The 28000-nt window shown below is 41.8% G+C and overlaps 1 protein-coding gene across 1 annotated transcript in view; it reads right to left on the reverse strand.

The window, feature by feature from the left end:
- Positions 1-4482: 4482 nt before the first annotated feature.
- LOC125467707 (uncharacterized) overlaps positions 4483-28000 on the reverse strand; it is a 48430-nt gene continuing 24912 nt past the window's right edge. The window contains 6 exon segments of the mRNA XM_059639408.1: positions 4483-5346; positions 14768-14875; positions 15523-15801; positions 15919-16194; positions 18657-18917; positions 25248-25342. Coding sequence (XP_059495391.1) covers positions 5231-5346; positions 14768-14875; positions 15523-15801; positions 15919-16194; positions 18657-18917; positions 25248-25342 — 1135 coding nt within the window. The 3' untranslated portion in view covers positions 4483-5230.

The raw sequence follows: 28000 nt of genomic DNA on the forward strand, positions 1-28000 counted from the left end.
GAATTCTCTTTCTCAAAGAGTGCTAAAGGCAGGGTCATTGAATATTTTTAAGGCTACATTAGATAAATTATTGACTGAAAAGTGAGATCAGCGATTATTTTATCAAAGCACAGAGGGGCACAAATCGCCTACTATTGGCCCTAATTTTTGTGCTTGAATGTTCATATTTTAATTTGCATCTGCACTGTGTACATATCCTCTAAGACCATCTGTTCAGAATCTTGCCACTTAATGTGTATTCCCTTATTTTGTTTGCCTTTCCAAAACACATCATCACACTTCTCCATAGCGAACTCCACTTGTCACAGTACCACCAAATTAAGTATCTTCCTCAAATCTACACTTATGTACTTCACAAAACATCTGCCACCTTCTTAATCTTAGCGCCTACTTTCATGATCATTGATATACACCAGAAAAGGTGCCTAGTTCCCAAGCCCTGTGAAGCCCCACAACAAACAGGCTTCACTCATCACCTTCCTGCCACTCAGCCAGATCTGGATCCAATTAGCTAAATTTTCTTGCATCCCATGGGCACCTACTTTTGCTATCATTCTTCCATGCAGGAACTTATCCAAAGCCTTTCTGAAGTCTAAGTAGACTATGTCAAATGTATAACACAACTACACACCTGGCCAGCTCTTTGAAAAATTTAATCAAGTTCGTCAGACATAACCTCCCCTTGACAAAACCATCCTGACTGTTCTCGATTACTCCCTTCCTCTCCTATTGCCGACTAATTCTCTCCCTCAGAATTGCTTCCAATAGTTAACCCAACATTGAAGTTACACTGACAGTCTCTGGTTTCCTTCCTTATCCCTTGGTCCCTTCTTGAACAGTGGTACCTGTTTCCCAAACCTTCCACATAATCTCAATACTTTCTCCCTTTTGTTTCCAAATATTCTTCCAACTATACTTGCTGCTGATCAGATCAGTGAATCTATTAGTGTGTAGGATAGCTTTGATATGCCCTGTGCCAGCATCAAGGTTACACAGTGAGCAGTGATAATGGGAACTGCAGATGCTGGAGAATCCAAGATAACAAAGTGTGGAGCTGGATGAACACAGCGGCCAAGCAGCATCTCAGGAACACAAAAGCTGATATTTTGGGCTTAGACCCTTCATCAGGGAGAAGGGTCTAGGCCCGAAACGTCAGCTTTTGTGCTCCTGAGATACTGCTGGGCATGCTGTGTTCATCCAGCTCCACACTTTGTTGTCATACAGTGAGCAGATGGCTCAAGCTCTATTCATGAAATTGCAGACATGGTTGATCTTGCAGTGTGTGGAACTGTAGGAATCCCAACATGTGATTGATAGGAGTAGAAAATCCATTGGTGAATTTCTGAATGAACGTTTTGAAGAAAGGGGCCATGTTGGATTGACCCCTGTTAATGGTAAATCCGAGTGCAGTATGGTGTTTGGTAAATTATATCATGAAAACCTACAGGAAAGCGAATGAATACAACTCCTGCCTGTCATTAAATGGTGGTGTTTCACATTCCTGTATGAACCATATGTTTCATCTTTCCTCATTATATACCTTTAACATATCCAAAAATTTTCATAACGATAAAAATCCTTTTGAAAATCATGGGAAATATGTGAATTGTGTTTACTAGGGGAACATATACAAAGTAAATTGTTGCTGTTGATGAAATTACTTCATGATGTATAGTCTGATCTATCATCTGATAGGATATATAACCTAACAGATTTCAAATTCCAGGGTTGCTTTCCATACTGATGGCCAGGGAAAGTGTTCTGCCTAGAGTGTAGATCAGGTTACATGATCAGATTTTATATATTTCCAGTCACACTCTGATTTGGAGGGATTCTGAACATAGTGTGTGTGGAAAAAGTGTCAGAGTAAAAGCATATTCAGTCACTTTGTAATAAAATAGTAATATATGGGTTACTTAGTAAGGTGAGACATCAATCCTCTAGTAAATTAATTACTGTGCAGTTTTGTGCAGGTATGTAATTGTTGTTAAAGTTGACACTGAGGTTGATTCATTAACATATTTTATTGACATGCAAGTGACATTTGATTAAAGTTAATACACTTTTAAAGTAAATTATAGAGTACAGATCTCTCATGGCCTAGAAATAATTGTTGTAAGATTACAGAAATTAATTCAATTCAAATAAAGCTGGTGAGCAGAATTCAAGAATATATTTACTGTAGAATTAAACTCCCAAAAGTAAGTTTAGGGTGAATTTTAAACAATATTGTTTCAGCAACAAGATAACGTTGCCTGGAATCACATATTGTCTAATAATGGAACATAAGCAACATTATTTGTAATTCCATATTTAAGTACTTGATTGCAATCTCTGGAACCATAAAATTATAAATTATAAGAATAATTTAGCAAAAATATTAATGTAAGGCAATATGATGTTTGAAACCTGATGTTAGTTGCTGATTTTAAGCCAAAAGGCCAAAGTTTTTATGCAGCTATATTCCAGCTTCTGTGTTATTAGTTGGCATTTCTGAAGTTCTTTTAAGAAAATTGTTTCTGGTTGACGTGTTTATGCTTTAAACACAAATTGCTGTAAACGTCTGTTGTATAGTTCACTGGTTGCAGTTAATTTCTCTGTCCCTTCAGCCCTCTACTCTGGTGAGACACAGCACCGTGATGTGAGATGTTCCAGTTTGTACAATTACACAGGACATTGGAATAACTCCATTGAGGCTGGTATCCTGTCATGAAGTCACCCTTTATTTACACATGTAGGGTTGCTTTGTCTCCCTTGAAAGTCCCGAGCCCTTCATGAAATACCTCTGAGTATTTAATTAGGACTTCACTCAGGCAGCCATTTACTAATCGAAAGATATTGGGCCAATCTAGGTGAATCTTTGTCAATCAATTTCATCCTTTCAGGTTTGAGCCCGAACTTTTTACTGCAATTATTGGTAAATGAACTAGCTGCTTGTCAGAAGAGACTGGAACCAAAGTTGTTCCTTTAATATGTAAAGGATCACCAGTAGAGGTTCTTCGCCTGGTCGAGGTCATAGTCAAACTTAAGGGTTGGAGTGCAGAGGGAATTGTGTTAAAGACAGGTTCTGCAGTCACAGGGACAGCCATGCCAGTATCAACCTCCATTAAAACCAGGTGACCATTTAACCAGATGTCAACTTTGACTGGTTCTGATTTGGATGTTGCTACTCAAGGCAACTGTTCCAACTCAGATATAGGTGGACTTTCCAGGGCGTGTACTCTCGAGTTATCTTACTTAATTTAGGCCAAGTGGGAGTCTTTTGCCATCTCATTGCCACATACTCATAGCAGCTACAATGGCCTGCTGGTCCAGATCCTGAAGAAAATTTTACCCATTTGGCTGAGGCTTTGCTTTGTTTTGGGGTTTTGCTGTGGGCAGACCTTGAGACCCTCTATCAGGGTATGTCCTGAGTGAGGCTATTGAATTACCTTCACTCGAGTGGTGTCCCAAGCTCAGTCAGACTAAATGAGGATGTCCACTTCCATCAGGATACCCTGTAACTCATATGCTCCACTTGGCACATTTGCTAATGACAAAGCCAGTTGTAGTGCCTGTTTGAAGTCCAGTTGGGCTTCAGCTAATAGGCACTTTTGGATGGTTACATCATTAATCCCACAAACCAAATTGTCTCTCAGCATCTCATTACAGTTTAACAAATAAAAAAAAAAAATCACATGCCTCTGCCAGTCATCTTAACCTTGTCAAAAATCCCAATATGGATTCTCTGGTTCTCAAACTGCCAAATAAGACTGATAGCTTCTCAGAATTAGAGGAGGATTGGAGTCACAATGTTCCTGAATTAAATCCATCAACTCTTGAAAAGCTTTAGTATCTGCTGCCTCAGGAAACATTAGGCTCTTAATAACCAAAAAAACTGCAGGTCCACAAGTTGTCAGAAGAATTAATTGTTGCTTTTCACTTGCCCCAATGTCATTAGCCTGGAAAATATAATGCATGCTTTCCACATACTACGCCCAGTCCACCACAGCTACATGGAACAAGTCAAGGTTACCAAATAACAGCATCATGTCAGAAGTGCTTACCCAAACTCAAAGATGACTGTTGTAAGTTTCTTCAGGGGCAATTTTTCCTCTCATCATCACTGATTATAACTCCAAATAGACTGGTATCCCATCACCAAATCACCCTTTACTTACTGATCCTCCAACACTCCTGTTCTTATCTGTCAGTGACAGCTTCCGGATTGGACTAGGTTAACAGCCCCAATCAGGGAAGTCATATTTTACGAGGTCCACTTGGCTGATCTTATTACAATCACTACAGACATCGCAACACAAAAAACAAGATTGTCAATAAGTTATTGGATGGATCTACAGTACAGATATTCACAGCAATATCATTCCCCCCAACTGTTAACTCTTTAAGTAAAATAATTTGTCATGATAGAACTTTCAAGTTGTTATTTAAAGTACTGCTTGTTAATCTTTTCATTCTGAAAAGTAAGTTCCCAACTCCTCCGTGGTACGTGTCGCCCAGTTTCTCCTTAAACACCCTAATAATTCCAAGCAGAGAATACTCACTACTTGCAAGTGTGAATTCCTTCAGAGCTTCCTTTACCCAAATGATAACTCCCTGCAGAATATTCAGTGCATGGGAGCACAGCACGTTCATCACTTGTGCTACACACATCAGTAACACTCATCGAAACTGCCTTTGTCCTTTGCATGGAGCATCAGAGACATTCCCCAATTTCGATGTGGGACCTCCCATGCTGCACAATTTCCAATCAAGGTCTCTTTGTGAAGAACCTCTCCTCTCACTGTTTGCAAACCTTAACAAATATGTTTTCCAGTTCAGTATTTGTGAATAGCTTCTCCTGAAATACAATTGTAAATGTGATCAAACCTTCCTTTCCCTTGTGAACACAGCTCGCCATCCTCATCGATTTCAATTTCTATGTCTCATGCAATTACTGTCAGTCCCTCCAAATTCTGGGGAGGGGTGGGGCACAGACTAGTCTTGTGTGAGTCAGTTAGAAGAGGGACCTTTCTCAACGTAGATTGTGCTGTTTCAACAAACTCTGTATTGACTCTTGTTCCTCATTGGTGGTTAAGAACTCTGTAACATTGCTATCTAGATGATGTTGCACTGTGTTTACATCAGAAACATTGCCTGCAGGATTTAATGTGTCTGTTTCTGATGGACTCTCTTTTTCATTTGTGGCATTACTTCCTTGCTCCAGGTCATGTGGACCATTTGACTCTCTCTACAAGGGTTGTATTTGGAGCTCGGACTCAGATATGCTCATCAGTTTCAGTTCCACATTATTGTCCATGACTTCCTGCTGAAGGCGAGTGGGCCTTGTCTCCAGAATGGGATGAGCTGAAATAAATGAAAATATTAAACATATCAATTGAATTATAACTGAGAAAAGTATAATTGTGGCCATCAACTGGTCAGTAACAGCAATATGGAACCAGAACTTTTTAATTCCTTTTCCAGGATTTGTGTAGAACAGCTGCTGTGGATTTCCTGTTTAATCTGTCCATTGATTTTTGTCATTTATAGAAATGATTTGGATGTGAGTACAGGAGGTGTGGTTAGTAAGTTTGCAGATAACACTAAAATTAAGTGGTTGAGTGGACAGTGAAGGTTACGTCAGAGTACAATGGGACCTTGATCAGATGGGACAAGGGGCCAGGGAGTGGCAGATGGAGTTTAATTTAGATAAATGTGCTGAGGCAAACCACTGTAAGACTTATATAGTAAACGGTAGGGCCGTGGGGAATGTTGCAGCACAAAAAGGGGGAGCAGGTATGTATTTCCTTGAAATGATGTTGCTAAATTTGACACAGTGCACAAAAGATTTCCCAGGATGCTGCCAGGGTTGGAGGATTTGATCTACAGGGAGAGGCTGAGGCTTTTTTCCCCTCGAGCGTTGGAGTCTGAAGGGTGACCTTACGGACGTTTATAAAATCATGAGGGGAATTGATAGGGTGAATAGCCAAGGTATTTTCCCTAGGCTGGGGGAGTCCAAAACTAGAGGGCATAGACTTAAGGTGAGAGGGGAAGGATTTAATTAGGACCTAAGGGGCAATGATCTCATGCAGAGGCTGGTGCGTGTATGGAATGAGCTGCCAAAAGAAGTGGTGGAGGCCGGTACAACATAATTACAATAATTAACAATATTTAAAAGGCATCTGGATGGGTATATGAAAAGGAAGGGTTTACAGGGATATGGGCCAAGTACTGGCAAATGGGACTGGATCAGATTGGGATGTTTGGTTGGTGCACACGGGTTGGACCGAAGGGTCTGATTCCGTGCATTATGACTCTATGATTCTATCGACAAGGACATGGAGCTTTGATTACAAACCATTCTGAACTACATGTTACCCCTGAGGGAGGGGATTGGGTCAGAAAGAAAGTGGATAAAACAAAATAAAGCAGCAAGACAGGGAGACTCAGTCTGTGTGTTGACTATGCCGGAAGGCAAGTCAAAAGTGAAGTCACAGTGAAGTAAGGTTGTTCGGTGAGGATTTTGTTCATTTGCTTCTCAAATCTGTGTCATTTATTAGTAATCATAAGGTTTTATTAATATTGGCAGCATTCATTTGTGGTAATAAAGCTCACAGGGAGTAGTAGACTTCATCAATTTCAAATGAATGAAAAAAGATTAATTAACACACAAGAAAGATAGCAGTTCAGTTTTGGTCACTTTGACATAGGAAAGATTTTAATAAACTGGAAAGAGCGCAGAAGAAATTTACAAGGACATTGCCAGGACTCAAGGGACTGAGTTATAGGGAGAGGTTGGACAAGCTAGGACTTTTTTCTTTAGAGTGTAGGACACTGAGGGGGGGAAATCTTATAGAAGTGTGTAAGATCATGAGAGGTATCGATAGTGTTGAATGTACTCAGTCTTTTTCCCAGGGGTGAGGAATCAAGGACTACAGGGCATCAATTTGAGATAAGAGGGGAAAGAATACATGGGAACTTGAGGGACAACCTTTTTTTACACAGAAGGTCGTACATGTATGGAAGGAGATGCCAGTGGAAGTGGTTGAGACGGGTATATTAAGAGCATTTAAAAGGAATTTGGACGAATACATGGATAGGAAAGGTTTAGAAGGATATGGGTCAAGTGCAGGGAAATGCGGTTTGCGTGATGGACATTTTTGGTTGGCATGGACCAATTTGGGCTGTAAAACCGATGTGACTGCAGAATTACTGCTGTCAGTGTGATCCAGCACAAACATGTTTCAGTAAGTGTTTGCGCCATGAAGAGCTTCAGCTCAGAATCAATGAGCTGGAGACTGAGCCGCTAACTCAGCAAAACAGGGAGGGAGATAGACACTTCATTCCAGCAGACAGTCACACCCTTTTGGATAGGTTCTTCAATTTTGTCAGTGGTCAGGGCTAGCAGTAAGTGACTACGAGTGAGATGGGTAGAGGACTCTGAAGAGGAGCATCAGCCTTCGTAACTGTCCATCAGGATCAGGGTTTTTACAAACTGTATGGATGGAAACATGGGTTAGAGGGTCGATAAGCAAACTGACTAGGATGCCACTCAGGTGTGGAGAGTTAATGGGAATACAGTTGTGGTAGGGAACAGTATTTTCAGTGAAGTAAGAGTCCAGGGCATTATGTTGCCTGCAGATACTTAGTGTTCGGAACAACGACACAGGATTGAAAAGGAACGTGCAGTGGGAGGAGACTAATCACAGTCATGCTCCACATTGGCACCAACAGTACAGACAGGAGAGAGAGCTGTTTTTGAGGGACAATGAACATTTTGTGGGAGCTGAATATTTGGTGCACCCTCACCTAAACTGCTGTCTTCATGTTCTGGTGAGTGCTATAAACGAGAGACCCTGCTGTTTAGTTTAAGGCTAAGGGAAAAAGTTTAGAAAGATGTGAAAAATTAAGGCTGTGTTTGCTGACACCATACATCTGTATTAATTCGGAAACACACTTACACACAATTCCAGACATGTTATATCATGTCAAAATTACATGTGATGTCATACATGAAGCCTGCAATGAGAATGTGCAGAAAAGAAGTTTGTGCGACTTTGAAACAGGGATCAGTAAGGAGGGAGGACACAGGACCAGGATGTGGTGGAAGTGAGGACATGATGGAGAGTGGGAGGGAAACAGGACAGGGGACATTGGTTAATGAGCTAGTGTTGGGGGGCACTGGGGAAGAGGAAGGAGTGAGTAAGCAGGCTGCAGGAAGCCTCCAGCCCTCCTTCCATTTCTCCTCCTTCTATCCCTCCATTCACCTTTCCCTTACCTCACTCCTTCCACCTCTCCCCATTTCCTGAGAATTGTGCTACCTTTGGCCCCCTCTACCGAGCATACCCAAAGCTTCTTTGTAATGTTATCACCTCAGGTCCTGCTACCACTCCCACCAGATCCCGTGACCACGCCCCCCTCCGCCAACTCTCCCATCTACCAGCTTCCTAGGACTCATTCCTCCCGCAGGAAGGTCCCAGCACCACCCCTGTCCCAAACCCTCTCCCCACTCCCCTCTCTTGGGTATTGGGCCTTGTTTTCCCCCTCCATCCCCTAAAACTGTTTACATAGACACATGTGAATTAAAAGTAGCACCTAGCCTGCATGCTTTTGCTGACACCAATGCAATCATACATTAAATGGAGAATATAAAGTAGAGACCAAGATACCAATAATGGAAATTGTGATCTGGAAGGGATGCAGCATACAAATTAGGTGTCCACAAGCAGATAAAACTAGAAGTTACAAGTATAGTAGGAAGAACTAAAAGCTCCCTTTCTGAATTCATTAAGTGTTTGTAACAGATTGAATGAATTGACAGCACAAGTAGACATGATCTGACAGCTATTACAGAGACATGGTTGCAAGACGAAGAAGACTGGGACCTGAATATTCAAATCTGTAAAACGTACAACGGAGTGTCTAACAGTAGAAGTGATTCTGTAATTGGACAGCATTTGTTAGATAATGCTGATTGTGCGTGGAGCTATGAGACAACTAATTTAGGATTGTCAGTCAGACTCGCACACGTTCCTAGTTTGAAATTGAAATGAAGTCTGTAAATTAACAGTCAATCATCATTAATTGCTGCATTCTCCAAGCAATGCCTCTACCAATCAGAGACACTTGCCATCAATCAGCACTGTTCTCTCATATATTGTAAACATTTTCAGTAGTACTCAACTCTGTATTACCAAATGTCTATTTGTACGGCTGAGACAGCAACAATTGCAATGTCAACATAGCTCAACTTACACGTAAATTTAGACAAAGTAAACTTTCTACTGAAATTCTTCAAAACATAAGGTTGTGCCAGGTTTCGTTTTCAAATGTATTGATGATGAGACAGAGCCCCATGACTGAATGAACATTTATGCAAGATAAGAATGAACATTTGGTAATAGACTTACCATTTCTCAAATGGTAAGAAGATGGCAAGCGTTGAACTTCATCGAGACTTTGTTGTCCTTTTCATGACTAATTGAAAGTTAACATGCAGGTATAGCAAGCAATTAAAGCAAATGACAAATTGTTCTTCAGTATAAGAGGATTTGAATATAGGTGTAAAGATGCTTTACTGCAATTCTATTGAACCTTGGTGAGATGTCACTGGACTATCGTGTGCATTTTAGGTCTCTGTCCCAATGGAAAAATATACTTGTTGTAGATGTAAATCCAACAAAACTTTGCCAAATTAATACCTGAAATGGAACGATTGCTCTAGGGAGTAAAGTTAAGGAGGCTGGGCCTTCATTGTCTTGATAAAAACCGAAAGAACTGCTGATGCTGTAAATCAGGAACAGAAACAAAGTTGCTGGAAAAACGAGTGGGTCTGAGGAAGGATCACCAGACCCAAAATGTTAACTGATTTTTTCTTCACAGCTGCTGCTAGACCTGCTGAGCTTTTCTAGCAACTTTGTTTTTGTTCCTTTATTCTCTTCAGTTTGGAAGAATGTGAGATGACCTCATTCAGACGTAACACATTCTTCCAGGGCTCAACCAATGATAAAAGGAAGACAGCTGGGAGTTAGAAATTTAGACTGTGGGACTCGGTCTCAGAATACGGGGCAACTCATCGAAGACTGAGGTGGATAAGAATTATTTCACTCAGATCCTGGTGATTCACTGCAATTCACTATGCAAGAAGCTTGGGAAATGCTCAGTTGTTGAGTATCTTAAGACTGAGATCAATAATTTTTGGCATATTAAAGAACACCAAGGGATATGGGGAGAGTGTAGGAAAATGGGATGGCCTATCGGCCAACGAATGATGGAGTGAGCCTGAAGCACTGCCTCCCCTCATATTGTGCCTATTTTTCATGTTCTTAATCATTGGTCATCTAGAGACTGAGTTTATACAATGCTCACTTTCCTTAATTTTTTCCTTTTTAAATATCTGTAAATGCCCTTACTATTTGTTTATTTCTAACTAGAATACCCTATTTTCCATCCTTATTAAGATGTTAGTTATTCTTTGCAGTACTTTGAAATCTATCCAATCTTCTGACTCACATTTCTGAACCTGGGCACATTTTGTTTCAATTTTAGACTATACTTAACTTCCTTTAGTTGGCCACGATGGTAGATTCCACTGTTAGAATCTTACCTTCAAATGAGGAAAATATCTTAGTATTCTGAAATATCTCCATAAATGGTTGACACTGCATCTTCATTGACCTATTCCTGAACCTAATTTCTCTGTCTTCATGCCCCCAGTTCTATCCTTATTTAAGTTTAAAACACTAGTCTTAGATCCACACTTCTCCTCAGATTGAATGGGATATATGAATATATGAGGATAACTGCTCCCTCTCTGTGATTATTAATTAAACCTGTCTCATTGCACATTAGCAGATTTAACCAAACTGCTCCCTGGTATTCTTTGTGATACATATCTCCATGAAACTGTTCCAAAAAATGTTTTATGAACTCCTCATTCATGCAATTTACCAATCTTAAATCTATGTTTACTGCTTTACCTGTCTCACAAGTCCAAAATATTTCTTCCTGAGTACCTCATCCTACAACATGGTTGGTCTTGGGGAAAATCTAAACAATACCCAACTCTAAGCTGTCAATCAAGCTCTGATGAAGGGTCTAGGCCCGAAACGTCAGCTTTTGTGCTCCTGAGATGCTGCTTGGCCTGCTGTGTTCATCCAGCCTCACATTTTATTATCTTGGATTCTCCAGCATCTGCAGTTCCCATTGACAGCTTAGAGATGAGTGATAATCATTTACTGCTAAATTCTCCTTTGCAGCATGTCTGTCAGAGTTTCCTTGTCAACCAATGAGCACTCTTCTCTCATAAATGTTGTTTTCCCTTTAAGTTGATTTCAGATAGTTGATGAGTGCAAATGAAAGTCTTCTTAAAATGTGTCATTCTCTTCAGCAATACTCAAGTTCTGAACTACCAAATGGCTACTTTCAAACCTAAGACAGAAATCATAACAAAGACCACACAGTGGGATATCAAAAACATAGTTCAACTTACAGGTAAGCTATGAACAGATAAGTTTTAAATGTCTTTCTCAGGCTGTATTAAACACCAAGTGTGTGCCAGTTTTCATTTCCAAATGTATTGCTAAGCTGAAGGTGAGACCCAGTCCCAAGGCTGATGGATCTTTATGATAGATCAGATTCAAGAAACACACCGTATTTCCGATCTTCCACCAATGTGGATAACCTTACATTTCTCCACATTGTTTTTGTCCACTTACTTAGCCTTTGCAAATCACCTTGGAGCATCTTGCACCCTTCTTATTGTGCCATTTGCAAAATTGGAAATATTAAATTTAATCTCACATCCTAATAATAATATATACAGATTGTGCATAGCTAGGTCTCCAGCACAGATTCCCGCAGGCTCTCACTAATCACAGCCTAATAACCTGAATATGACCCTATTTACCCCTATTATTATGTATTTTCTGTCTGTAAACCAGTTCTTAACCCTTTCCAATACATTTCCCCAAATCCCATTAATAAAGCCAAATACTGAAAAGTTGGATGAATTGAGCAGATACTTTGTTTCTGTCTTTAATGTAGGGGATAAACAAAATCACCAAAATAATTGTGATTCAGGAGGTGAAAGGAGAAACTTAAAACAAGTTATCAGAACAGACACTGACAAGCTCCCAGGTCATACAGTCATGTACAGCACAGAAACAGACCCTTCTAGCCAACTCACCCATGCCAACCAGATATCCTAAATTAATCTGTCCCATTTGCTAGCACTGGCCCATAAACCTCTACACCCTTCCTATTCATATACCCATCAGATGCCTTTTAAATGTTGTAATTGTACCAGCATCCATGACATCCTCTGCCAGATCATTCCATACATGCACCACCCTTTGCTTGAAAAAGTTTCCCCTTAGGTCCCTTTTAAATTTTTCTCTTCTCACCTTAAACCCATGCCCTCTAGTTTTGAACTCCCCTAACCTCCTCATCCTAGGCTCTTAAAATAAGTCATGCGAGATAAAATTGCATTAGTTTTAACTTCCCAAATTTCCTGAATGCTGTAAAGATCTCATCAGGTTATAAATAGTCAATATGACTCCTCCCTTCAAGAAGTGAGGGAGACAGATGGAAGGAAACTACAGGTCAGTAAGCCTAAATCTGTCACAGGGAAAGTGCATTTTGAAAATCTCAGTGCAATCAGGTCGAGTAAATGTGCTTTTGTGAAAAGGCAATCATGTTTGACTAATATATTTCTTTGAATTATTTAAGAAAGTAATAAGCAACTAGTTGAAGGGAAAGTTGTGGGTGTTGTGTCCTAAGGTTCCCAGAAGGCATTTCACAAGGCACCACATCACAGATTACTATGGTCATGGTGTAGATGGTAACATGGCAGTTACCACAGATAGAGGATTGATTACCTAATGGGAAAATTAGTTATTGCAAAAATCTGTCATTTTCAGATCAGCAACATGTAATGAACACAGTGCCACAGTGATTCGTGCTGGGGCCTCAATTATTTACAATATATATCAATGATTTTGTTTAAGGAACTAAATTTACATTTACTAAATTTACCCATAATTCAAAGAAAGGCAGGAAAATTAGCAGTAAACAGACAGATACAAATAGAAATGGGCAAACAAATGACAGCTGGTTTATAATATGGGAAAAATATGACCTGTCCACTTTGTTTGGAAGAATAGGAAGCACCATTTTATTTATATGGAGAGAGATGGTGGAACTCTGAAAGTGCAGAGAGTTCTGTTACATGACTCACAGAAAGTTAGGGTGCAAGTGCAGCAAGCGATTAGGAAACCTAATTAAATGTTGTAGTTTATTCCAAGAATTGAAACATAAATGAATGTTGTGCTACAGTCTGTAAGGCATTGGTTCTACAGCATCTGAAGTACCACGCACAGGTATGATGCCCTCAGTGTAAGAAAAGATGTGGATGTGTTCAAAGCAGTTCCGAGAAAGGGTTGGACAGGTTGGGCCTGTACTCATTACAGTATAAAAGAAGAGAGATGTTCTTATTGGAACACACAAGGTCCTGAGGGATTTGATAATGTGGACGCTGAAAGAACGTCTCCTCTTGCGGGTGAGACTAGAATCACCGGACACAGTTTAAAATGAGGGACCTTCCATTTCAATAGACTGAATTATTTTTTCTCTTAGATGGTCGCGAGTCTTTAGAACTCTCTTCCCCAGAAAGCAATGAAGGCAGGGTCATTGAAAACGTTTCAGGGTGAGTTGATCTATTTTTGACTAACAGGGGAGTCAAAAGGTTATTGGTGGTAGGATTGGAATTAAGGACACAGTCAGATTATCCCTGTGGGCATAGTGACCTAAACCTTTTCCTGAGTCGTTTGTTTATAAAATGCAGGCAAGAACAATGCGCTATTCAGATTTACTAAAGGCCTTCAATAATTTATCACATGGAAGTCTCATGACTAAGGCCAGTACACATGAAGTGAAAGGACAAGTAGCAGAGTTATTGTGTACAGTTCTGGCTGCTGCACCAGCAAAATGATGTGGATGCTTTGGAGAGGGTATGTAAGTGGTTTGCCGGGTCATTGCCTGGTTTACAGGGTTTGAATTGTGGTGAGGGATTGGACAAACTTGGCTTGTTTTCACTTGAATGGAGGCTGAGGTAGTGGTGTGTGGTGGGGGGGGAGGGGGTGACTTGATAGATGTTTATTAAATTATGAGAGGCATGGATAGAACGAATACTCTGAGTCTTTTTTCCCCACCGTAGAAATGTCAAATATTAGGGAATGCAAGTTTAAAGTAAAAGGGAGAATGTTTTTTAGGAGATGTGAGAGGCAAGGATTATTTTTAAACAGAACATGGAATATTGGAATATTGGAATACAGTGGTAGAAACAGATACAGTAGCAATTTAAAGGCATCTTGACAGATATATGAATAGGTGAGGAATAGAGGTGTGCAGATCACACAAAGATAAAAGGTTTTTACTTGACAAAGGAGACGTGTCAGTGCAGGCTTTGTGGGCCAAGGCCCTAGGAGATAAAGAAACCAGAACTGCACACAATGCTCCAGCACCGAGGCTCTCCAAATGCAGTAAAATTTCTTTACTTCTATGGTCAAATCCTCTTGCAATAAAGGCCAACATACCATTCACCATTGGTTAAATGACACATTCTGCATTGCCATATTAAACATGGTTAATTCACACACTATCCCCTCACTTCTACATTGCCCTCTCTCTCACTCTCCCTTCTGATTTTCCTTTATTCCCAATACTGGAGATCGCCTCACACTCACTGTTTCCCTAAGTTCTACATTCCGCTCTGTCTGATTCTTACCTCTCCATGGCCTTTTCCAGATGATTATCCCAAATGTAACAGCCAGTCCAGTGACTAATCCAATTATTATTGAAAACTGGGACCATGCTCTGTTTATTTCTGGGATTTCTGAAACACATTGAGTAATATCAGTATTAGTTATGTTCCTGTATCCACACCCAGTGCACTGGGGACAATTTTAACTGATCCCACCCATTGGAAATTGATGGAATTGGTTGATACACTGCATTAAGCTGAGAGTGAAATTTCCCTGGAATTGGGTATCTGCAGAAAGAATAGTCTCAGGAAACGCAATTGAACTTTTTCTGTTCATGTTAACATCTTTCTAGTCTTCGACAAGTAATGTTGTTACGCCTTCTTTTCGGTAATAAACCTGTGCTTGGTGTTTGAAGACCATCTGCAGGCTCTTGTGAATATTCAGAAATTTCAGTGTCTATCCAGCACCATAAGTAACAAAAAGTTAAGCAAATGATCCATCAAGCCAGACTTTTTAAACAGCCTTAAGGCTGGGACAAGGTGGTTTTTTTGGTCTCGCAAGGAATTAGGGCATCTGGGAAGCAGAGAGGCAAGAAGAATTAATGACAATGGCAGCAATAGTCATGAGTATGCTCAGTGGTGTACTTTACATTTTTTAAAGTGTTAAATTAAATTGTGGTGAAAATCATCCAAAACCTCACTGAATGGTGGAACAGAGTTAAAAGGTAAACATAAGCACAAGCTTGCATGCACATGCACACATTGTATCAGCTCCTTACCCCACTGATATAGCTTGGCCTCTGCCAGGCTGCTGTGTTCAATTTGGCAGGAATATTGATCCTCATCCCCAGCACTGATTTCAATCTCTTTCTGGATCTGATGGGTCCCATCATGGTTCGGTCGAATCCCCGAGGATTGTGTCTCAGACAGGACTTCTCCATTCCTTAGCCAGGTCACCTCGATGTCTACAGGATAAAATCCAGTGACCAGGCAGGAGAGAGTGAGCGGCTTGTCCTGATGATTGGGCTCATTTCTGGAGATGAACACTTCAGGCTGAACTGTGATGGGAAAGGGTGAGAACACAAACAATAGACAGACATTGAATAGACTAGGACAGCAGTTACATAGATCAGTGAGGTTAGATCTGAACATGGGGCCAAAACTAAAACACATACCTCTCCTTCCAAAATATTGTCTTCCAAAGTGTAAGCGTGACTTTAAACGCTCAACAAGTTCCTCTTCCAAGTGCCATTTCCAGTGCTTGTTCCATGCTTTATCAGAATCCCATTCCTCCTTGATCTTCACTGCAAAGTGATTAGATGCAACCCATCTCATTCTGTCTGATTCTAAACTAATAAAGTCCTTTCCATCAAATCCAACATTCATCGATCTCTTAATGAAGCCATCAGCAGTGATCTCAACAGTCCTTATGAATTGCAAAATATGCACTCCTGCCAAAGATTAAAAGAGCAACAAAAATTAATTGTTCATGTAAAAGTCCCTTTAAGATATAATTGGAACTCTACGCAACAAGTTTTAAAATCAGAGATCCTCCTGCTGGCTGAGTGTTATCCTGATAGATTGTTTTGAGGGTTCTGCTACAGTAACAAGATCTTTTAGTGGAATCAGTTTTAAATGAATAGATCCATCGCCATGTGAACTAATAAGACATTTGTAACTCATTTGACTTTGAGCCTGCTTTGCTACTCATTGCTGACTTAATTGTGGCCTTAATTTCACTTTCTTTCTTTTGCCACGAACAACCCATCACTCTTTTGTATATCAAAAATCTGTCTAACTCAGCCCAGCCTACATTCAATTACCCAGTGCATTGGAGATGACAATCAATGTATCCATCATCTCTGTACCTGTTTATTTTAAGACTCGAAGGAGGTAACATTTGGGCTTATTAGTTGATCTCTTTTTTTGCTGTGGTGACTATGATTAGTTTAGGTTCATTTTTGTCTCAGGATTTTTATTTTTGAGATTTGGTGTCTTCTATTTCGAAGATTATAACAATTGTTCAAAACCACTTCCATTTCTTTACTTGCCATTATTAATTCCCCAGTTTTATCTCCTACATTTTTTCTGACTCTCTTCACACAGAATCCTGAGGTAGACCTGGGTATTGTGCATTCACATGCCAATGTACTAAGTGCTGTGCTCTTTTATGATTCCACTGATGGGCAGCATATGGATGAGTAATGGAAAGGGACCAAGAATTGATTCATGGCAAACACCAGAAGTAACACTGAGGGAACAGGAAGAAAAGCTGTATATGCTGACTGTAAGGCACTTTGAATAGATCGGAAAGGACCTAGGTAAGTTATCTTCCAACCAGTTGGATGACATAGAAGCTTGAGGGGAATGCTATGGCCAATCACTTCTCACTGCCACTTAAAATCCTTCAAGCTAGCACTTAGACCTTTCAAGTGGTTTGGTTATCCCACAGCTTCTCAAATTTTCACTAAACAAGTGGCCTTGCACAGATGCAGACAAGATTGGATATTTTAAAATTGACCTTGATAAACCACTTTCTGGCCCGTGGACTTGCCCTCTTTCCCTAGTTAAAAAAAAATGCTTTTGTAGTTGAGTCAGCAACAGCCCACTCTTTCCCTGGCACTTAGTCTGCCTACTGACAGCTCCATCTTGAACAGAATTTTAAGGCAAGTTGCAGGTAACTTTATCCACACCTTACAGAAAAGTAATGAGGAAAGAGTTGATGGAGGAATGAGAAAGATTTGCTCAAGGGAATAACCACTCCAGAAAGCAGGAAAGCTAGGAAATTTGTAGCAGTCAGTTTATGTAATAAATATGTGCAGACATTTAGAACAATACATTATTAAGCTCTTATAATGACAGCTCACAAGAAAGACAAGTGAGATCTTTCATTTAGGTGCAGTTACAACATTTAAGAAACATTTGGATAGGGACATGAATAGGGAAAGTTCAGAAAGCTGTGGGCCAAGCACAGGTAAATGGGACTAATTTAATTTGGGGAACCTGGTTGGCATGGTTGAAGCATCTGTTTCTGTGCTGTATGACTCTAGGCTGCAGACACGTTGAGAAAAGGTGAAAAGCGAATTTTTTTTTTACGTGGTCAAGCAAGTCAAGGGATAAGAGCTGTTCTGGGGTGAAAACTTGATTGGTGGGATGTAAATATGAAGTTCCAATAAAATATATTCAGGAGATGATCATGTATTTAAAGCTTCTTCTTTTACAGAAAAATGATGCTAATAGAAGATTTGAAGGAGAGAGGGACAGAATCTGAGGACTGAGAAATGACAATGACAACCAAGACAAAGACAACGAGGCAGTCTACAACTGTACTGCACCAGCAAAAGCTTGTTCTGATGAAAGGTCGCTGGACAAAAAAGTGAACTTTTTTTCTTTCCACGGCTGTTGCTTGACCTGCTGAACATTTCCCATGGCTTCTGTTCTTATAGTAGTAGAAACTCTTATAGACACACAGTCAGAAAGTAAGCCTGAAATAGCCAAGAGTTTAACCAACAGCCTGAAGTGAGAAACCATTAAGTTGCACAAAGTAGTAAAATAAACACATTATTCACACCAGGAGCTGCATGAGGAGTCAGTTGCCAGGGTGGATCCACATGGAGGTTTGACAACTAGCACAGGGCCATGACTGAAATATTTGAATTGTTGTTTTACATATTTCTGACTGCAGCTTCACTGCTGTGCAGAAGCCAATTCCATAAGATAGCACGTATCCAGCGAAAGTTTTCTTGCCTGTTGTGTGACCAGGTACCCATTCCACAGTTGCCTAATATAGCTGTGGTCAGAGTAACCCAAACAGTGTGTGTCTCAGCCTCACATATTGCAGTCTAACTGTGGTTGTATTCTGATCTGCTTTAAACAGGGCAGTTTGTAACAGAATCCATATCAGCGATCTTACCAGATGTTTGGTTTGTACTTTTCATTACCATTCTCAGATTCTCCCTTGCCTTGGCAGAATGTTCGTTCCCTTGCTTTGTGAGAATTTTCCAGTAATTAGCATCATACGAGTCTGTCATCCACTGCTGTAAGGAGACTGTCTGACAGGTATTACTGTCATAATGGGTCACAGGAACTCCATTGATCATTGTTACACCAAAATACTCAGGTAGGTCAGTTGAGCCAGAGACAGCTATAAAAGCTGCAGTAAAGATTTTGTTCTCTGTAGATTTAAACAAAAGTGAAAGGGTCAGGTTTGTTTACTTGATCAAGCAGAGCCTATACCCAATAACCCCACATCAGTGACAGGAGTCATTAAAACAGTCAAATCCACTGTCTCAATAGGCAGCTGCAATCGGTAATGGAGTCATTTGGATTTTCTAATAATAACACTCAGATTGCCACTCCACCCTTGTTTAACATAAAGCTCCATATTTCTGGCAGGAGGTTCTGATTCGGCTCCTTCCGAAATGTGGAGCCATACTTGCATCATGACAAGTCAGTACGGTGACTTCAGTGGATACCTCACAGCACGAGGAAGCCAGGTTTGATCCCACCCTTGGGTGACTGTCTAGTGGAATTTGAACATTCTCTCTACGTCTGTGCGGGTTTCCGCTGGGGGCTCTGGTGTCCTCCCATGGTCCAAAGATCTGCAGGCGAGGTGGATTGGCCATGCTAAATTGTCTGTAGTGTCCAGGGATGTGCAGGTTGGGTAGGTTAGCCATAGGATATGCAGGGTTAGGGTGTGGGTGGGATTGTCTTCAGTGTCAGTGTGGATGTGATAGGCTGAATGGCCAGCTTCCATACTGTAGGGATTCTATAACATTTAAAAAAAAGGTCTTTGGCAGTGCAGGACAGTCTTCACACAGTAGAAGCAGCCAAGGAGACGTCAATGCAAATTGAACATTGAATTCTATTTTTATCTGGAGGGGGAAAAAATGATTAGCAATCCACTTTCCCTGTTCCAATCAGAAACTGAGAATCAACTACTGTTTATATTCTGGAATAAAAGTACATTAGATTATCAAGGCTCCATTTTACTGCAAACATGAAAGTTGATCATTTCTTGAATTCAAATTGCAAACCATAGCTTTAAATTGAGGGGTGAAAGATATAGGACGGATGTCAGAGGTAGTTTCTTTACTCAGACAGTAGTAAGGGAATGGAATGCTTTGCCTGCAACGGTAGTAGATTTGCCAACTTTAGGTACGTAAGTCGTCATTGGACAAGCATATGGATGTACATGGAATAGTGTAGGTTAGATGGGCTTGAGATCGGTATGACAGGTCGGCACAACATCGAGGGCCGAAGGGCCTGTACTGTGCTGTAATGTTCTATGTTCTAACCAGAGGTTAAATGATTGGCTAGTCTCAGAAAAACTAAACTAAGCAATGACAGTCTGAATCGTCTGTGACCAGTAACCAGGACATTGAAACTCACACAGGGTAATGCTTTAAGAACCAAGGACAGCATTTAATTATTATTAGTGTGATGGCCCCCCTACCCCATCACTGTCAGCCAATCACATGGTGGGAATGAGGAAGATGGACATGTCACAAGAGATTGAGAATGGAGGCAATCTTACTCTCTTGCCTTTTGGAGGCCATCACAATTCTGTGCTGCAAGTTACTAAACTGTTAATCCAGAGACTTAGATAATGTCCTGGGACCTCATGTATAAATCCTATTATGGTAGATGGTGGAATTTTAAGTCAATACAATCTGAAATTTAAAAGGTCTAATGATGACCATGAAACTATTACTGATGGTCAAAAAAAACCCCATCTGGTTCACTAATTTCCTTTGGGGAAGGAAGCTGCCATCCTTATCTGGGCTGGCCTATGTGTGACTCCAGACTCAAAGCAATATGGCTGACACGTAACAGTCCTCTGAGCAATTAGCAGCGGGCAATAAATGCTAGCCTATCCGGGCAGTGCTCACATCCCATGAATGAATACTTTTTTTGAAAGTAATGTCTCATTTGTGTTTTTTCCTGCCAGGCATACACAAGAGAAGGGGTTATAAAACCAGCTGCAATGTGTGTGTACGTGGTAGTCTGCTCTTTAATGAAACTGGCCAACAGTGTACCGGGGAGGTGATAGCCGAAGAAAACTACTTGGCTATGTAGCCACAACTATAACTACCATGGTGACAAGAATACTTACAAGTTACTCATTAAACTCCTTTGGATACACAAAACCTATACGTCACTAGCTAAAATTCAAAAACTCAAAATATAAAAAAATTGTACATTTCTAAACAATAATGACAGTTCACATCACACCCACAAAGTCAAAGATATTCCTGTTGTTCTGCATATTGAAAATGTTTTCAACTTGTTCTGGAACATCAATGATGAACTGGTACACTGTGGCCAGAGCCAGGATGCAAAGTAGCAATTGGCAAGTTCCGTAAAGAGACCATTATTTGGGAATGGCCTGACAATATGTGGATAGTCATTCATTTTGGCCACACAGGGACTAGCTTTGTGTATCATGACAAATCAAAAAGCATTAAGCCATGATGTCATGTGCATGCTACCTCGGGCACACATAGGGTACAAAAGTGTACCTGCCGCTGAACCCACGGACCTGGGTTTAATCCCATCTGCTCCAGAGATGTGTCATAACATTTCTGAACAGGTTAGTTAAAGAATATCAGATATATCATTTCCTCTAATTTTCTTACCACCTGCATGGGCCTCCAAGGCCCATGCGTGGCAGTGATTTCTGGAGCCAGAGATCAATGCCACGATTAGTGTGCCAACACTGACCTTGGAACATCAGTGCAGCTGTATGTGGCACAGTTATATAGCTTACTGATTGAATGCCCAAGAACTGCTGCACTGCCCAGCAATGGAATCAGGGAAGTCAGTGCATCATAAATGCACACAAGGTACACCAGAAAGACCTCAATAGCAGAAGGAGCCTCTAAATCTACACAATGATCCATCCCACCCTCAGAAAATAGCAGAGGACCTATTATAGAGTAATACAGTGCAGAAATAGACCCTTTGGTCCAATCTGTCCATGGCAACTATAATCCCAAACTAAACTAGTCCCTCCTGCCTGCGCTTGGCCCATTTCCCTCCAACCGTTCCTATTCATGTACTTATCTAATACCTTTAAACATCGTAACTGCACTCGCATCCACCACTTCCCTCAGAAGTTCATTCCATACACGAACCACTCTGTGTAAAAATGTTGCCCCTCATGTCTTTTACAAATCTTTCTCCCCTGACCTTAAAAATGCCCCCAGTCTTGAAATCCTCCAAGCTAGGGAAAAGACACTAACCATTAACCTTATCTGTACCCCTCATTTCATGAATCTCAAAAAGATCACCTCTCACCTTCCTATGCTCCAGTGAAAAAGTCCCAGCCTGTCCAGTGTATGCTTATAACTCAAACCTTCCATTCCCAGCAACATCATGGTAAATCTCTTCTGAACGGTCTCCAAATTAATAATAACTTTCCTATGGCATGGTGACCAGAATTTGACACTGTATTCCAGAAGAGGCCTCACCAACGTATTGTACAGCCTCAACATGACACCCCACCTCCATATTCAAAGGTCTCAGCGATGAGGGCAAACATGCGAAACACCTTCTTAACCATCTGTCTACACGTGACACAAACTTCAAAGAATTATATCCCTGAACTACTGGGCCTGTCTGTTCAACAACACCACTCAAGGCCCTGCTATTAACTGTTTCAGTCCTGCCCTTGTTTATTTTGCCAAAATGCAACAACTCATATTTATCCAAACTGAATTCCATCCGCCAACTCTTCAGCCCATTGACCCAATTGATCAAGACCTATTTCTAATCTGAGATAGCCTTCTTCACTGTCCACTATCCTACCAATTTTGGTGGCTTCCACAAACTTACGAACAATGCTTTCTATTTTCTCTTGTGAATCATTTATATAAGTGACAAACAAAAGTGGATCCTGTGGAACACTGCTGGTCACAGACCTCCAGTCTGAAAAACAACCCTTCACCACCACTATAATAAAATATGACGCTGGATGAACACAGCAGGCCAAGCAGCATCTCAGGAGCACAAAAGCTGACGTGTCGGGCCTAGACCCTTCATCAGAGAGGGGGATGGGGTGAGGGTTCTGGAATAAATAGGGAGAGAGGGGGAGGCGGACCGAAGATGGAGATCTTGTCTCCTGCTGTTAAGCCAGTTTTGCATCCAATTCAGTGCGCACAAGGAAGATTACAGCCTTACAATGGATTACTTTCCAAATTTCCCATTGTTTGATAACTGAGCAACTCAACAAGCTCAATCATTGCTGACATGATGCATGTAATTTTCAGTTTTGGAGTACTTAGCCAGTACACAAAATGTCCATGGGCTATGTGCAAGTGGGCAATGTGACATCATTATTGGCTACTAGATCTCTCCAATCCAAACTGCATCTTGTTTTTGTTTTAAATTCACTTGTGGGATGTGGGCGTCGTTGGCTAGGCCAGCATTTTATTGCCCATCCATAGTTGCCCTTGAGAAGGAGGTGGTGAGCTGCTTTTTGTACTGCTACGGTCCATGTGCGGTAGGTACAGCCAGACGCCTGTTAGGAAGAGAGTTCCAGGATTTTAGCCTAATGATATATTTCCAAGTCGGGATGGTGATTAGATGGGAATCTTGCAGGTGGTGGTGTTCCTATGTATCTGTTTCCCTTGTCCTTTGAGGTGGAAGTGGTCTTGTGTTTGGAAGGTGATGCCTAAGGATCATTGGCAAATTTATGCAACGAATCTTGAGGTTGGTACACACTGCTACTACCGAGTATCAGTGGTGGATGAAATGCATAAGGTGCTAATTAAGGGGGCTGTTCTGTCCTGGATAGTGTCAAGTTTCTTGAGTGTTGTTGGAGCTGCACCCATCCAGGTAAGTGGGGAGTATTCCATGACTCTCCTGATGTGTGCCTTACAGATGAAACTTTGCGGAGACGGGGGCAAGTTACTTGTCACGGTATTCCTAGCCGCTGACCTGCTGTTGTAGTCACCTGGTATTTACATAGAGAGTCCACTTCAGTTTCTGGTCAATGGTAACTTCCGAGATGTTGATAGTGGAACATTTAGTGATGGTAACACCAATGAATATCTGATTAGAATAAATGTTATTGGAGTTGGTCATTGCCTGGCATTTGTGCGGTGCAAATGTTACTTGCCATTTGTCAGCCCAAGCCTTGATAATGACCAGATCTTGTTGCATCTGAACATGGATAATGTGAACTGCAGATACTGGAGAATCCAAGATAACAAAGTGCGAAGCTAGATGAACACAGCAGGCCAAGCAGCATCGCAGGAGCACAAAAGCTGACGTTTCGGGGATGAAGGGTCTAGGCCCGACACGTCAGCTTTTGTGCTCCTGAGATGCTGCTTGGCCTGCTGTGTTCATCCAGCTCCACACTCTGCATCTGAACATGGACTGCTTCAGCATCTCTGCAGTCACAAATGGTATTGAACACTGGGTATGTTCACTAATGATGCACACTTCTGACCTTACGATGGAGGGAAATTAATTGATGAAACAGTTGAAGATGGTTTGGCCTAGGACACCACCCTGGGGACCTCCTGCAGAGATGTTCTGGAGCTGAGATGACTGACCTCCATCAACTACAACCAGCTACCCTCATGCCAGGTGTGACTCCAACCAGCACCAAATTTGCTCCCCTGATATGCATTGTTTGCAGTCATCTGCTCCTTTGCCTTTAGGTACCTCATTTCCCTTCACCCTTCTCATTTTCTCTTCATCTCTCTCTCCACCTTCTTCCAAAACCATTAAATTTTTGACCCATGATTCTGTAACTTCCACCCTACGTTCATTTTCCTGCAGCACTCTGACTGTAGCCTTCACTCCAAAGTAGCTGGTGTAAAGGGCAAAAGACTGCTGCTTCCTTCAGGAGGATGAATTGGTAGTGAGTTTAACCTGAAGGTCACCACGGCCCAGGCAAAGGGCGAGATTGAGAAGGTAGATCTGTGGCGGTAACCATGGCTGATGCATGAATGAACCCAAACCGTCCAGCCATTGAGCTACCCAACAACCCGCCCCGCCCAGTTCAGCGTAAACCTCTATTTAATACCCACCATTGACGCATTCGTTTTACTTTGCAGTCAGATACATCGCAATCCCGGCGAATGAAACCTCTCCTGGCAACGCGCCTATCTACATGTAGTCCTTCCACCCTCCTCCTCCCCCCCCCACCCGTGCCCGGACTAGCCTCTGCCACTCGGTCATCCTCCAGGGCCCCATACAACTCAGATTCAATTAGTTTTGCCTGTGCTTCTTTCATCAGGGCACCAGGATATTGTATCCATGGGAACAGGATGGAGAAGGACACACACGCAGATATAAAAAAAGGGAAAGAAAACTGTCAGACACATCTAAATATTATCGCTCGGTACAGACACAAAGACAGTCTCTACAAGTTACTGCAGTATTTTGACACACGTTTCCTGCAGGCACTGACGATCCCATTCCTTATAAAATCCCAGGGATTTCCCAAACTGGAGAATGGGAGTGAGAATGAAAAGCTGACTTCTGAACTCACCAGCAGATGCCCAGGAAAAACACAGGGAGATGGAAAAAAGGATCAGCAACATTCTGGGAATCCACTATTCCATCAGAGACAGGGAATGAAAGATCCTGAGGAGCGGGAACAACTGGCGCTTATAGACTGGAAGTGAAAATTTAACAAAACGCAGCAAGTTTATCGAGCCTCCATTTTATTGTTGACATCGAAACGTATTCATTTCCTGATTTCAAGCTGCAGAACGAGGGGGCGGCGGATTGGTTGTTAATATAAAAGTGCCCAATGAGGGATAAGCAGGTCTGTCACCAGTTACCAGGAGGATTAACCACAGGGAGATGGTGTAAAATATAAATAGACAGTGTAACTTTCCGGTTAGGGATGGGGTAATGGTTGCAGATCGGGAGAGAGAGAGAGAGAGAGAGAAAGAAAGAAAGAAAGAAAGAAAGAAAGAAAGAAGAAAAAACTGCAGATTTTTGTCTGCAGATAAACTTTCTCGATGAAATTTCTGGACGTTAAAATCGTGTGGCCTTTCCTATTGAAGGTAACAGGTTGCCGGTCAGCACCTTATTGAAAAACACAAATCACTGGAATAAAGTGTTCCTGCTGAATTCAGATCGCCCCAGTTTGCTGTCTGCGTTTAACAGGCGTATACCCATCTCCAAAAATCCATGAAGACCAGTATGAATCCAGAAGGTGATTCCGATCTGGTCAGCTCTGGGTTTGTACTGGGGCGAACCTTAGCCTGAATTATTCTGCGGGTCTGAAATCTGACACCAGCTTGTACAGAAAATCCAAAGCGTTATGTTCTTGTTCTCATTTGTCGTTTATTTAAAGAAAAGCCCTGGACCCCGACTCTCACCCTCACCCCCCGACCCCACCCACCCTCACAGCTCCATCTATCCTTTCTGCCCCGGTGTCATGATAATAATTACTACCCTTTACTCGCTACGACCAATTCTGAAGAGGAGCCAGACCGGAATCGAAACGTTAACTATTTTCTCTCCACAGACCTGCTGTGTTTCTCTACCATTTTATGTTTTTGTTTCGCTTTAAATACTCCTGGCCTGAATTTACATGCATGGCTTGATGGAGGTTTGGTCGTTTTAGAGAAGTTGGATCCGTGGGTCAGAAATCCGCAATGCCACATGCCTGGCTTGGAGCCCCATGATTAGGCAAAGGGACAATGTCGCATATACCCAGGAGTTCCATTTCGATGGAGGGGGCCACTCCTTTCTCAGAATGCAGTGCCTTGATGTCCGGAGAGATTAATAGAATCCCTACAGTATAGAAGCAGGCTGTTCAGCCCATCGAGTCCACACCCACCAAAGACCCCTGCATTTCCCATGGCCAATCCCAACCTGCCTGCCTATCCGTGAACACTAAACGCAATTTGGCATAACCCGCTAATCTCTGGACTGTGGGAGGGAACTGGGGCAAACCCACACAGACATGGGGAGAATGTCCAGACCCCACACAGACAGTGACCTGAAGCTGGAATTGAACCCTGATGCCGGACACTGTGAGATAGCAGTGTTAACCACTGAGCCACCATGTCGCCCTTCCTGTGAAGGCTGTGAAATGTGCAACAATGTACTGTGCCCATCCTGTGCTGCCATTTGCAACAAGCTTGTAGTGCTGCTGCACTTGGTTCCAGGTGGCAGCTTCAACCTGAGTGCTTCATGTCACTGTCCACTTCCATCTCCAACCTCTACTAGTGTTCAGTGTGTGTCCAGACCTGTCATTTCCAACCTGTTGAATGTGGAACTGGGTATTCAAACCTGGGTTCGAGGTAAAGCCTGTCCCTGCGTGCACCTTGTTTTGGGGCTGATTACATGTTCGGTCAATGAAATGTTTCGGGGATTTGTGAGAATGTGCTGAAGAAAAAGCAGGAAAAGGTTAATAACTGGATTTCTTCAGCTTTGAGACACCAAGAATAGTGAAGTATTAGGCTTCAGTGGGGTAGTGTGCTGGAAATCAAAAATAGAAACAAAACTAGCTGCAGAAACTCAGCAGATCTGGCTGCATCTGTGGAGAGAGAAACCGAATTAACTTTTCGGGTACAGTGACCCTTCTTCAGGGAGGAAACATTTTGTATATTTTCTGAAGGTGGAGTGGGAGAAGGTGTAAACAAGAGGTGGAGATAGAGCCCAGAGGGAGAGAGCGCGGCAATAGGACACACAAATGACTAGGCAGTGGTCAGTCTGGGAGAATGAATGGGAACTATTAGCTGACAATGCTTGTTTGTGGTAACAGCCCATGTGATGTCAAGGCCTGGAGGTAGGAGGTTCTGAGGAAGGGTCACCGGACCTGAAACATTAACTCTGTTTTCTCCTGCACGGATGTTGCCAAACCTGCTGAGGTTTTCCAGCAACTTTGTTTTTGTTCAGGACAGGGGTAGGGGTTGGAACATGGGGGAAAGTGCTCAGGCCCTAAAATCATTGAATTTCGTACTAGGTCCTGAAGGCTGCAGGATCCCCACGTGGAAAATGAGGTGCTGTTCTTCCAACTTGCACTGACCTTCACTGGAGCACCGCAGCAAGCCTGCTGACAGAGATGTTGGCCAGAGAACACAGTGGTGTATTGAAGTGGCAGGCAACTGAAACTCAGGGTCAGGTAAATGTTCCGCAAAACAATCACTTGGTCTGCGTTTTGTAGAATGTGGAAATCAAGGTATTTCTTCTTGGAGTCGTCACTGAAGTTAAACATTTTCAAAAGTTTGCAAAACACCCTAATTGACTGAAGTTTAGACCCAAGGTCTCAGAAAGCATGGA

The sequence above is a fragment of the Stegostoma tigrinum genome, chromosome 34 (genome assembly GCF_030684315.1).
Source record: "Stegostoma tigrinum isolate sSteTig4 chromosome 34, sSteTig4.hap1, whole genome shotgun sequence".
NCBI classification, from domain to species: domain Eukaryota; kingdom Metazoa; phylum Chordata; class Chondrichthyes; order Orectolobiformes; family Stegostomatidae; genus Stegostoma; species Stegostoma tigrinum.